The sequence below is a fragment of the Terrapene carolina genome, unplaced genomic scaffold (genome assembly GCF_002925995.2).
Source record: "Terrapene carolina triunguis isolate 2854851 unplaced genomic scaffold, T_m_triunguis-2.0 Scaffold95, whole genome shotgun sequence".
In the NCBI taxonomy this organism is placed as follows: domain Eukaryota; kingdom Metazoa; phylum Chordata; order Testudines; family Emydidae; genus Terrapene; species Terrapene triunguis.
This window is the reverse complement of record NW_020664446.1, coordinates 15,932,863-15,945,162: the sequence shown is the minus strand read 5'-3', so window position 1 is coordinate 15,945,162 and position 12,300 is coordinate 15,932,863. Positions and strand designations below refer to the sequence as shown.

The following is a 12,300-nucleotide window of genomic DNA, read 5'->3' as shown; positions in this document are numbered from 1 at the left end:
CTCTTTCCATGCCCTTTGTATCTTTCTTTTCTTGTGTTAGTGCCTTCTTTCATGTTGCACGTTTTGCCTGAAATTCTCTCCCTCTTGTTGCATTAAACTACCACGCTCCCTTCATTCAAATCCCAAACTAAAACATGTTTAGTTCACTAATCCCATCAATTTTAATCCACCAAATAGAGTAGTGATGCTACATTTGGAAATGTATTTAAAATACCTTCATGGTTTCTGACTATATCCCTCTCCAAAATGTTGTTTGAATTTATATTGTCCATTTAGAATGTGAGCTATTTGGAACTGGAGCAGTCTTTTCTGCTGCTCTGTACAGCACCAAGCTCCCTGCTCAGATGATAATACACTTTTGAACTGATCAGTTCAGATTTGGTAAAAAGCATGCTCTGTATTGTATTGTATTGACTATCCGGTGTCTTTGGGTTAGTTGGAACTTGTGTTCAAACTCTCTGAGAGCAAGAGCTAGCAAGATGGTCCTGCTAATGCAATACACTGTGTGTTTTTTGAGGAAAAAGGTGTTGTCCATTCTAGAATGGCTGATCCTTGGAATTGTTCCATGGGTAGTTAATCAAGCTTTCTTGTCTGAGAAGAGAGAGAGAGCTTTAATTTCAGCTGTTAGGGGCTTGACTATGCCTGTGTGGATGCACAAAGTGTGTTGGGAAAAGGACACAAGGAACAAAAGTGGGATGGTGGTGGAGCTCAGTAGTATATTTAGTCTTGGGTACTTACGTCCCCCATTACCATAATATCGGAGTGCATTGCAATTTTTAATGTATTGCTTCCTGCAACATCCCTGCCAGGTATGGGTGTACTATGCTTCTCTTATAGAAGGAGGACTAAGGCACTGAAAGATATAGGGCTTGTCTACATGGTGCCTTACTTTACACCCCAGCCAGTGGGGACTAGTGTTCACTAGTGTGTTGTGCACTAACTGGCTCATATGGCCCCTTGCTGGCATGCACAAAAGTTCCCTAGTGCGTGTTAATGGTCTACATCAACACACACTAGGGAACTTTTAGGGTATGTCTACACTGTTTTAAAACTGGTGGCAGTGGGTCTAGAGACTTGAGCTCATGCTATGGCACTAAAATCATCTGCGTAGATGTTCAGGCTTGGGTTGGAACTCAGGCTCTGAAGCCTGGATGGGGGTGGGTTTCAGATCCAGAGCTCCAGCCTGAGCCCAAATGTCTACACGGCTTACATTTAGTGCTGTAGCATGAGTCAGTCTGCAGACCTGGGGTCTGAGACTTGCCACAGATTTTGAAACACAGTGTAGACATACCCTGAGTTTGCACCAGCAGGGTCCACATAGGCCAGTTAACACACACTATGCTGGCGCACATTAGAATTTACAGCCCACTTAGTATGGACTAAGGCACCATGTAGACAAGTCCTAAATTGTCGCTGCATTGACCCATGAACCTTGTAGTCAAGAGAGTTGATGGTCTCTTTTAACATGGTTGTTGTTTGCATACCAATTGAGAGGGTTTATTCTGGGAAACTGTTGCTCCCAGCCTGCCCTTGTTCTTCTGCTGTGGGAGAGCTTAGTGTTAATCTTTAATTCTGGTTTCCCACACAGTTGCATAATATGTTATATGCCAAGTCACTGAGCCACTTTCTGTTTGTTTCATTTTATCATTATTGGAGCTTCCAGGGTGGTGGTTTTCCCTTTCATAGCAGAATTGCTAACTATTTTTTGGGGCCACAAAACACTGACTTAGCAACCTTTCCATTTCTGTAAACATCAGATACAAATTGGGGTATAACCTCTATTGTGAAAGATGGGTGTATCCTAACAAAGATTAAATGCACTTATTCATATGAAGTTCTTTGCGTGCTTATCAGTTGTGATCTGACAGTTCACCAGCCTCTGAGTACCTTGGCGAAAAGTGCAGTAAAACACCGTTTTTTTCTTTTTTTCTTTTCATAGTAATGAATGTTATAACCATTGAAGATTATAAGAGCACATATTGGCCAAAGTTGGACAGTGCCATAGATCAGCTTTTAACTCAGAGTCCTGGTGACTACATCCCTATCTCCTATGAACAAATATACAGGTAAGGAAACCTTTAAGCACTACATAGCTTCCTTTCAATTGAACGTATGTGGAAAATCCTTCCTTACGTGCTACATATGTCACTGATTCTGTCTATTATATAAAGTGCAACCCATTTACTACTGATGTGGTTAGAATCTGAAAAAATAAGCTGTCCAAATACCCTTGCATCTCCTGTCGGGGAGTAAATGCATTTATGCTTGATCTATGTAGATCAAAACCATGATCAGCTTGAATAAGTGAAAACTATAAAAATAAAATACGGTGCCCCCACAGAATTTTGGTATAATACACCCAGAAGTGTGTAGCACACCCTTAATTATGGCATTTGAGGGAGGGGTTATAGTAAGAAGTTGAGTGAATGCCTCAAGTAACCTTTTAGGGTATGATTACACAGCAAAAAAAATCCCCATCTTAACAAGTCTCGGAGCCTGTGTCAACTGACTTGAGCTCGCGCTTCAAGGCCAAAAGTAGCAGTTTAGACATTCAAGCTTGGGCTGGAACCCAGGCTCTGAGATCCTCTCCTCTCGCCAGGCTTCAGAGCCCAAGTTCCAGCGTGAGCCGAAACGCCTACACTGCTAATTTTAGTGCTGCAGCACGAGCCTGAGTCAATCGACCCGGGTCCTGAGTCTCACTGCCACGGGTCTCTTTTTGCGGTGTGGACATACCCTTAGAAGCCTGATCCTGCAAGGTGCTACGAGTCTACTCTAGAAAAGGATTAGTGATTTATATTTCTAAACCTGGGATGAAAGGGAGTTTTTGTCCTGTGCGTGGCAGCTATTCAGGGAGTTGGAGAAATGCTGGTGGGAGTAGATGCAGCTGCTTATATTGGGTAAGGGGCTGACTCTTGCTAGTGACACCAGCAGATTAAAGGCACCTTCCATGTTCCTTAGCAGAGGACTGGGTGCCAGGAATGCAGTCCTATTTCAGCTCTATTTCATGGGGCTTGTGGCCTCTCAGCTCTTGTCTACTGCCGTCACTTGGACAGAGCTTTCCACTTCTCCCTCCCCATTTCCCCAAGCTGGATCCTTAGAAAAAGGAGCCAGATGGGGAAAATTAAATTACCTGCCACATTGCATCTTGGGCACTGCCTGTTGCTGCCCTACTTGTTTAATAAAAGTATTTATAATTTTTCAACAATTACAAAATTAATCACCTCTACCCTGCTCTTCTCTCCCTCTGCCCTGCACTTAGAAAATGCTCTCATCAGTCTCTGGACTGCAACATCTGTATCAAAAATTCAGAGGGATAAGTTCACTTTAATTCATTAGATGGTTACTGAATCTGCATTCTTCAGAAGTAACAGATGTTCTCCCCATCTAGAAATCTCAAGTGAGCACAAAGCCAGCACTAAAGACAAGCTTAGCACCTACCAGCATTGACCTATGATAAACAATAGACACAGCAAATCCAGACCGTTTTCCCCCCCTTCAGATAATTAGACTAACTCTTTACTCCTTTAGAAATAAAAATAATTGGTCACAATCATAAAATGAATGATATCTTTTCATAAGAAACTAATCCTAAGGATAAATAATTTTAAATTTCTCCCAAAAGATTTAAATCTCAGAAGCAACAATTGGTATTCAGATTGTGATATTGCGTACAGGCCCCAACAGAGATCAAAGCCTTAGTGTTCTAGCCACCATACAAACACATAGTAAGAGACAACTCTTGTCTCACAGAGTTTACAAGCTAAATAGACAAGGTAGACCAAGCATGGGGGAAAGGAAGTATATATTTTTGTATACTGAGACCTAGAGCAATGAAGAGACTTGCCCAAAGTGTTGCAGGAATTCAGTAAGAGAGCCAGGACTTGAACCCACATCTCTTGTTCCAGTCCAGTGCCTTAACCAGAAGACCATTTTTCCTTTCCAAATCTACAAACAGCTACACATCTTTATCTTTCTCACTGTCTCAGAAAGAGATGGGAAAAACAAAGACCTTCTGGACTTAAAACCTAAGGTGTACTAAATAAAGGAGCCAATCCTTTCACACACAAAGTACTTTAATAAAGTCTCCCTATACACTGATTATTTTTCCTGTATCCCTGAGGAGTTAAAAATAACAGACACAACCTTTAAAGAGCATCTCTCAGAAAATCTGAGGTAGACGGATCAGTTGTACTTCTAGCACTTTTTTGTAAGATCTCTTTAAATCTAATAAAAAATTAGAATTTCGATCACCGTTATTAGAAAATTTACAAATCTCAGATTATTTTCCATTCAGTTATTTTCTAATTGTTCTATTTGGGGAGTTGATAATCTCTCATTAATGTGTGGGACTGTGCCAAAAGGAACAGCAGTCTGGTAGAATTCTCTTTCAGCTTCCTTAGAGTAATATCAGAGCAGTGATGACTCAGACTCAGCCTGCAATCGGGAAGTGAAAACAGGATCTGAAAATGGGAAATAAGTTCTAAATTAGAAGTGTTCAAATACAAAGTTAAACACAGAAACCTATATGCATATACAAACATTGCTGTCTAACTACAGCTGTTTGCTGTTTAACTACATAAAGAAATGCAGAAATTCAGGGCAGGAGTAGATATAGCAGCAATTTAAAGTACAAACCTGCAGAATGTCACGTAGAACTTTGTAAAATGACATACTATTTCAAATGAATCAGTCCACTTCACTTATTGTGGGAGTGGCCATATATTGTGCTGTGTCTGAACAAATAAACCCCACAGCCATGTGCTGTCTTTATCTAAATGTAAGTTTAAGAGGTCACAAAACCAATCTCATCCGTCTTATTCTATCTCCATTTCTCTTGATCCAAATTACACTGTTGTTTCTGACATTAATGTATTGTATGATATATTTCTACCTGGTCATTCCCAGTACAGTTACTGCTGTCATTAGAATTTATGCTAGACGACTGAACTCCTCAGTATGGAGGCGTAAACATGAGAAACTATAGGGAGTTGAGTTGAAAACTAAGTATATGTTTTCAGTTTCTAAAACGAGTCCTGTTGGATAGGGAAGTAGCAGTGTAGGTGGCCTCACTGGAGGAGACCTAGAAGGGGATGGACAAAATGTGTTCTATAGTAAAAATTGTCATGACTTTGTAATGTCTCTGAAGGAGCTATTAGTCTGTCATGATAATTCTACCAAAATGCCTCTTCAGTGGCCTGAGAGCGTGATATAGTTACTGAGTGTGCTTCTCTTTATTCGTCTGTGAAACTGTGAGGTTAATTCCTAACATTTCATCAGTGTTCGAGTTCTTGGAGGTCTTATCCTATGATTCACTATGTGATCCATATTACATGTTTATTGGCATTGTTAGCCTCTGCTGAGGGAGGGAAAAAAAACAAAGGAAGGAACTGGAGAGTTGTATACGCTTGAGGGCATTCTGTGCCAAAAAATTAAAAATTCTGCAACAAAAAACAAAAATGTTGCGAAGAATATTTTAAAATTCTGCAAATTTTATTTGTCAGATAAATGTGGAGGCTCCAGCATGGCATTGGGGAGCACAAGACACTGAGTACGCAGAGGTGGGAGATCACCTGTGCAGCTCCCCCCGGGACATAGACTCAGCGGTGAGGCTGCAGCAAACCCTGACAAGTGCAAGAACTGGGCCTGCCCCAGAAACACCCCAGGGCACTGCCCCTCCTTGCTAGGTGCACCAGGTGTGGGCAGGCAGGCTCAGCAAGGCAGGATCCAAGTGTGGAGGAGCTTAGTGTCAGGGGATCCAGGTGGGGTTGAGAGGGTTCTGTGTGGGGCAGTCTGCGGGTGCGTGCAGCTCAGTGGGATGTGTGTGTGTGTGGGATCTGGATGCACAGGGGCTTGTTGGGGGGGAGTGAGTTCTGGGTGCAACGGTAATGGGACTCTGCAGTGGGGGAGTCCAGGTGATGGTGATTGGGGCTCATTGGGGGGATAGAGCTCTGCAAGGGGCTATGGGTGTGGGGGGCTCAGTGGGCAGTCCAGATGCTGGGGCAGTTGGGCTCAGTGGGGTAGGGATCCAGGTGCAGCTGGTTGGGGCTCGATGGGGTGGGGATCTGGGTGTGGGTCGCTCGTCGGGTGATCCAGGGACAGGGGGAGTGGGGTTTATCGGGAGGATTCTGAATGCGGGGTGGATGAGGCTCAGTGGAAGGGTCTGGGCATGAGGGTGTCTGGATGCATGGGGGTTGGGCAGATGGGAGAACAGCTCCCTGTACAGGGATCCCTGCACCTGCAGATGAGGTGCGATGGGTGCAGGTAGCGGGGGAGGTGGAGAGGGGGTTGGCAGAGCTTCCTGCAGTCGGGGGAGAAATATGGGGATGGGTCTGACCCGGCTCCGCATGCCATGCAGGGGGAGAGGAAGTCCCGTCCTCCCCATCCCAGCTGGGACTAGCAGCTGAGCCTGGTGCAGGGTAGGAGCCCCCAGTTGGGTCTTTCCCGGTCCCGCCTCCTGCCCCACAGTGATTTACTTCTCTGGTAGCTGCCTTGGGCCTCCGAAACATACTGCTGGGGAGGGTCGCATGACCACTTTTGTGTCTTCCCTTTGCTTCCCCGTCAGAAAGTCATTTTTCTGTGGGGAAGCAAAGAAATCTGCAGGGGACATAAATTCTGTGCATGAGCAGTGGTGCAGAATTCCCCCAGGAGTAGTTGTAGTCGAGATTTTGGCACTTCAGCAGAGGTGTAGAGAAAGTTGTTTGGCATTAGCGTGTTATAAATTTGTATTATAGTAATACCTAGAGGCCTCAACTGGGATCAGAACCCATTGTGCTAGGCACTGTACAGACACACAGTAAGAGTCAGTCCCTACTGCAAATTGTGTGCATTCTAAATAGATAAGATGGACCAAATGTGGGGAGGAGAAACAAAGGCACAGAGAGGTGAAGTGACTTGCCCAAGATCATACAGCAGGTAGTGGCAGAGACAGGAGTAGGAACCAGATTTCCAGTCTGCTGCCCTATCCATTAGTCCATGTTGCCTCTGAGTACTAGAAGGATTAGTAGTAGTATTAACTTTCAAAAGAGCCAAATTCACATAAAATAAAAAAAAAATACAAGTTGTATTAATATAACAGCAAAAGTTTTTGGTAGGGTGGATTGATTTTTAAATCATCGATTTAAATCAAGTGGGAAGCCTTGATTAAAATCAGTGATTTAAACCAACTTTTCCATTTGTATGTTAGTTATTTTCTAGAGAGAGTTGCATTCTTATTAATTAATATAACCATTAAAACATGTCGGTTTACAACTAAATGAGCCTTCATGCTAGAATTGGTACATCTTTCTGCTACTAAGGAAGCAAAACTGTATACATTTATAACTATATACATTTATTTAAGCAAACATATAGCTTAATATTTTCAGATTAATAATTGTACATTTTTAGTTAGAAAATTGAGAATGACACTGATCTGCTAGATAACTTTTTGCTCATGATTTGTGTCAAGTTACATTAAGATGTTAACTGAAATTTTAATTAAACACACAAAACAGAGTATAAAACTTACTTTGATTAAACAAAACAACCTTAAATGTTTTAGATACATAAACTTCTCTTATCAAAACATGTTTTATGTTTACAACTAAACAATTTATTAAACAGAGGGATAAACTGTAGTAAATATGCCTAAACGAAAGTGACTGAAGCTTATGTTCCTACTCGCCTAAGTCTCTTGAAAATGACATCGAAGTTACATAGGCTTGATCTATTGTGCCATTTTTTAGAAGCTTGACCTCAAAAGTTAGCTATTTCCCCCCCGATTCTTTCTTAATATAAAAAACCAGCCTTTAACTCAAAGTTTGATTAGAGGCTCATGGATTCAGCATATTTATTTTTTATTTAAATGTTTTAGGAGATTATAATAAGTTTAGCCCTTAACATATTTTGTATTAAATTCAAATTTCATTTTAAACAGGTTTATTGTTAGAAAGAAAAACTTATAGTTTAAATAACAAAATAAAAAAATCAAATTTAAATTAAAAATCTGATTTTTAATTTAAAAAAAAAGTAGGGCTGTCAAGCAATTAAAAAATAATCATGATTAACTGCGCAATTAAAAAAATTAATCGCTATTCATCGCACTGTTAAACAATAGAATACCATTTATTTAAATATTTTGGCTGATTTCTACATTTTCAAATATATTGATTTCAATTACAACATAATACAAAGTGTACGGTGCTCATTTTATATTTATTTTTGATTACAAGTATTTGCATTGTAAAAAACAAAAGTAATAGTTTTTTTTGTTTATCATTTTTACAGTGCAAATATTTAATAAAAATAATATACACTTTGATTTCAATTATAACACAGAATACTATATGAAAATGTAAAAAATATTCCAAAATATTTAATAAATTTCAATTGGTATTCTATTGTTTAACAGTGCGATTAAAACTGCAATTAATTGCCATTAATTTTTTATAGCGATTAATTTTTTTGAGTTAATTGCATGAGTTAACTGTGATTAATCGACATCCCTAAAAAAAAAATCAATTTTTATCCACTCTATATTTTGGCAAAGGTAAGCTGTGTCTAATCTTCAAGACGTTTATGATTAGCTTAGGGCGTGTTTTTGCTGCAAGTATTGTAAGTATTTGTTTTATTACTGCTTAAGTATATTTGTAATGTGTAATTTTGTTGCCATGGGGGAAAATAAAATCTTTTAAAAGAAGAACTAATGTTGATGATTTGACTTAAACCAACCAGATCCTAAAATGAGCAGTTAAGGTACCATTTCTGGCCTCCTGACTTCATGTTGCTGTGGAGATATGGTTTTATGTCAAAAGTCTTAGACCAATGGTTGGCGATTTGTAATATGCTCTCATTCTAAGGCAGTCAGCCAAGTTTTATCCTTGGCAATACATTTTGTGGCTTTTGATGGTTTAAAACCGATTTTTGTGCTATTTTTATTTTTATGACTGATTGACAGTGCTGTATATCTTATATGAATTCTAGAGGCAGAAATCTTTTAAATGTATTGGTAATTTTAGTGGAAAGATTTTATTATTAATGTAACTTGAAAAAATCATCAACTGAGTACTTGATATGGGAACTTTAATGCTGTGTATGGAAGGAGAAACATACAAAGTGTACTGTTGACAGAATTACCAATGTACTTAGGAGTGCAAAATTACTTCCTAGACAGCATTAGGTTCTGATCCTGCCCTGAGCTCCATTATGGTGGGTCTTCATTGAAGTCAATGGGGATCCCATGCTGAGATTTCAGGATTGAGGCCTTAGTCATTGGCTTAGTGTACAAACTGTTAAAGTGTCATCTTGTTGCCCTCTAAGTTGAGATTTAAAGCAGTATTTTAAATGTTCACTGCCCTCCATTGCAAACTGTTGTAAATTCATCATTGTTCCTATATTTGTTTCTGCAGTTGTGTGTATAAATGTGTATGCCAGCAGCATTCGGAACAGATGTATAGTGACCTAATAAAAAAGATAACTAACCACTTAGAGAGAGTCTCAAAGGAGCTGCAGGTAAGAAGCTGCACAATCTAATTTTGTTGTTTTCCTGGGATCTGCCATTGTACTGGAACCAGCATTTAGAGGGGGTTTCTATCAAGACTAGTGCCTGCAATTCAGTAAATTGATACATAATTAACAGACAGAGATTTAGACAGTAACACAATCGTAGGAAAGTTTAGATTGTACAGCACTGGTTTACAATTGGTTCATATTTGGCAAGTTGTCATTGCAAGCATAAGAGCTGAGAGTTAATATATTTTAAAATGAAAGCTTTGATAGTGGGGAATCTGAACATAATGCAGACAACAAATGCATCAAGCAGGCAGGATCTGGCCCACGTGACAGGTGCTTGACTCAGCTTTGCTAATCTAAAGCACACAAGGTCACTTACAATCCACGTAGATCAGAAATTGGAGACAACTGTGCATATTAAAAGAAAAAACTTGGTGATTTATGTATGAGATGGTAAAAAGTAGGTGTAAATTGTGTACCGTTAAATATGAATTCTTTGAGATAGAGACAAATGTGCATTTTTCTTACCCATCCCTAGATGTCAGTGGTTTACAGCAATCATAATACAGCTTGTATGTTCCTATCACACTCTGCATTTCTGATATTTCTACAGTGTCTTTCATCCATTTCTTTTGTGTGTTGTGTTATGTTTGGAATTTCTAACATGGAAATTATAATGTAGCATTCTCCAAATTATCATCACTTGGTCAACTGGAAGTCTAGGGCATCCGGAAAGTTTTCAGCCAGCAGGCTGAAAATGGAAAACTATAGCTGTACTTTTATTGCTATACTGTAGGTAGTTCTGTTCATGTTTATTTCAAGGGAATGTTGCACTGACATTAGTTGTTAACAAACTAAAATTACAACAGAGTCATGTAATTGACTTTAATCACTTTTGAAAACTGATATTATAGTCACTTGCTGACTTAAAAGTCCAGCAGTAACACGAAACATATAGGAGTCTTCAAATATAGCAGTTCTTTGTTTTCACTTGGTGAAAATATAGTACCTTGCCTATAAACCTCACTTTTCCCCCACAATGCTTCAAATTAATGACAGGTTTTTTTTACTGGTTTTAACTTAAATCTGTTTTTGGTTTTTAAATATAAATGAACACATCAAAATATGTAATAATGTGATCATGCTGATGTTACCCTCATCTAAATTTAGGCTGTAAGCATTTTGGGGCAGGGTCTCATTCTTTGTCTACTATGAAGTGGCTAGCGCACCTTTCTGTGCTTGTAAAGTAACCAAGAAATAAGAATAATTCCCTTACAATGTCTTACATCCCCACATAACAGCCATCCCAGCTGTTATACAAGCATTAGTTATAGTTGCTGGTTGCAACATCTAGAATTAAGTCTTCAGCTCAGGTCCTGCTGAATTGGTGCAATATACACGTTTTTTCCTCCATTTGTATGAGAATTGACAATCCTAGCACTGGTTCAACTAGTCGTCCTAATTCCATCCTACGATGGAAATTTGTGTTTGGAAATTTCCCCCAAATCCCTTGCTCCCTGCTGTAGTGCTGGCTTCTGAGATAGTTTCTTCAGGAGTTTACTGTTTTAAAAACATCTGTGCATGGATGCACTAAAATTCTTCTTCTAAAAATAGCTGCTATAACCTATTGCAAGAATAAATGAGACAACTATTTCGTGCAGTCTCTGTCTTTGCAACAGCTTCTTTGCTTAGATTGAACACACCTTCTGACAGGTGATAGAATTATTATGGTATGATATAATGACATGACCTTTGACTTTAGCAATAATATTTTGTTTCATATACAACAAATCATATAATTTGGAACGTGCATGTGCAAAGATTCCTCACTTAGCCTGGGTTCCTACAAGAAATCTCAGTAGAACAAAGAATGGCCATACTGGGTCAGACCACTGGTCTATCTAGCCTAATATCCTGTCTTCTGACGGTGGCCAGTGCCAGGTGCTTCAGAGGGAATGAAAGAACAGGGCAATTATTGAATGATCCGTTCCCTGCCTTCCAGTCCCAGCTTCTGGCAGAAAAACTAATTGGCAATAACCCTAGTAGGCCGTTTTGTCCATGTCTACCAGGCCCATACTTGCACACTGGCATTTTGGAGAATGCTAAATTCTCTTGCTAAAACAATTCATTCTTTGTTTATGTACTCATAATGAGGGAGGTGGGACATCTTGATATTTTAATCATGCCTTCTTATTTTCACAATTAAACTCCACCAGTTTATACTTGCATGTTTTCAAAACGGTATCTCTTTATACTCTCTCATGTAGAACTATACGTTCAGTAAGTGATCAAGAACCAGTGTAAAGATGTGTTATGAAATAAAACTGAGCATCTTGGTTTCTTGTTAGGACAACAGTCTTGTTTTTTCAGCTATTTTTATACTTTCCAAAGTATTAATTGCAAACTGACTCTTGGGGAGTGACATTTCTGCTGCTTACCCTAAACTCTCTTATTTAACTGAAAAAATTCTGGCTTAACGTAACATAAATCATTGTCAGTGTCTTATTATTTTGGTTTAGTTTCATACATTAAGGAGCTGACTTAAACTAAAACAATGTAATCCAGCTTTAAATTGGTTTTAAGACTGTCCATACAGGAATTTGCACAAGGTTTAATTAAATTCACTTTTTAAAAAGACATTCAGTTTAAACCACTGCAACTCTGTTTAGAACAGGCCTTAAGTGTTAGATTATTTGTCAGGTATCTATCTCTGAACCTGTCTGGGAAACCTCTAGCACGCCATTAATGCTATACAAATAATTAAAAATTATCGCTGTTTAAATCTCAAGATTATGGAATGTAGTATTCATA

The 12,300-nt window shown here is 39.1% G+C and overlaps 1 protein-coding gene across 1 annotated transcript in view; it reads left to right on the top strand.

Annotated features, from left to right (window-relative positions):
• CACUL1 (CDK2 associated cullin domain 1) overlaps positions 1–12,300 on the top strand; it is a 69,355-nt gene that overhangs the window by 8,874 nt on the left and 48,181 nt on the right. Inside the window, exons 2-3 of the mRNA XM_024206237.2 lie at positions 1,940–2,066; positions 9,387–9,489. Coding sequence (XP_024062005.2) covers positions 1,940–2,066; positions 9,387–9,489 — 230 coding nt within the window. The remainder of the gene's footprint in view (positions 1–1,939; positions 2,067–9,386; positions 9,490–12,300) is intronic.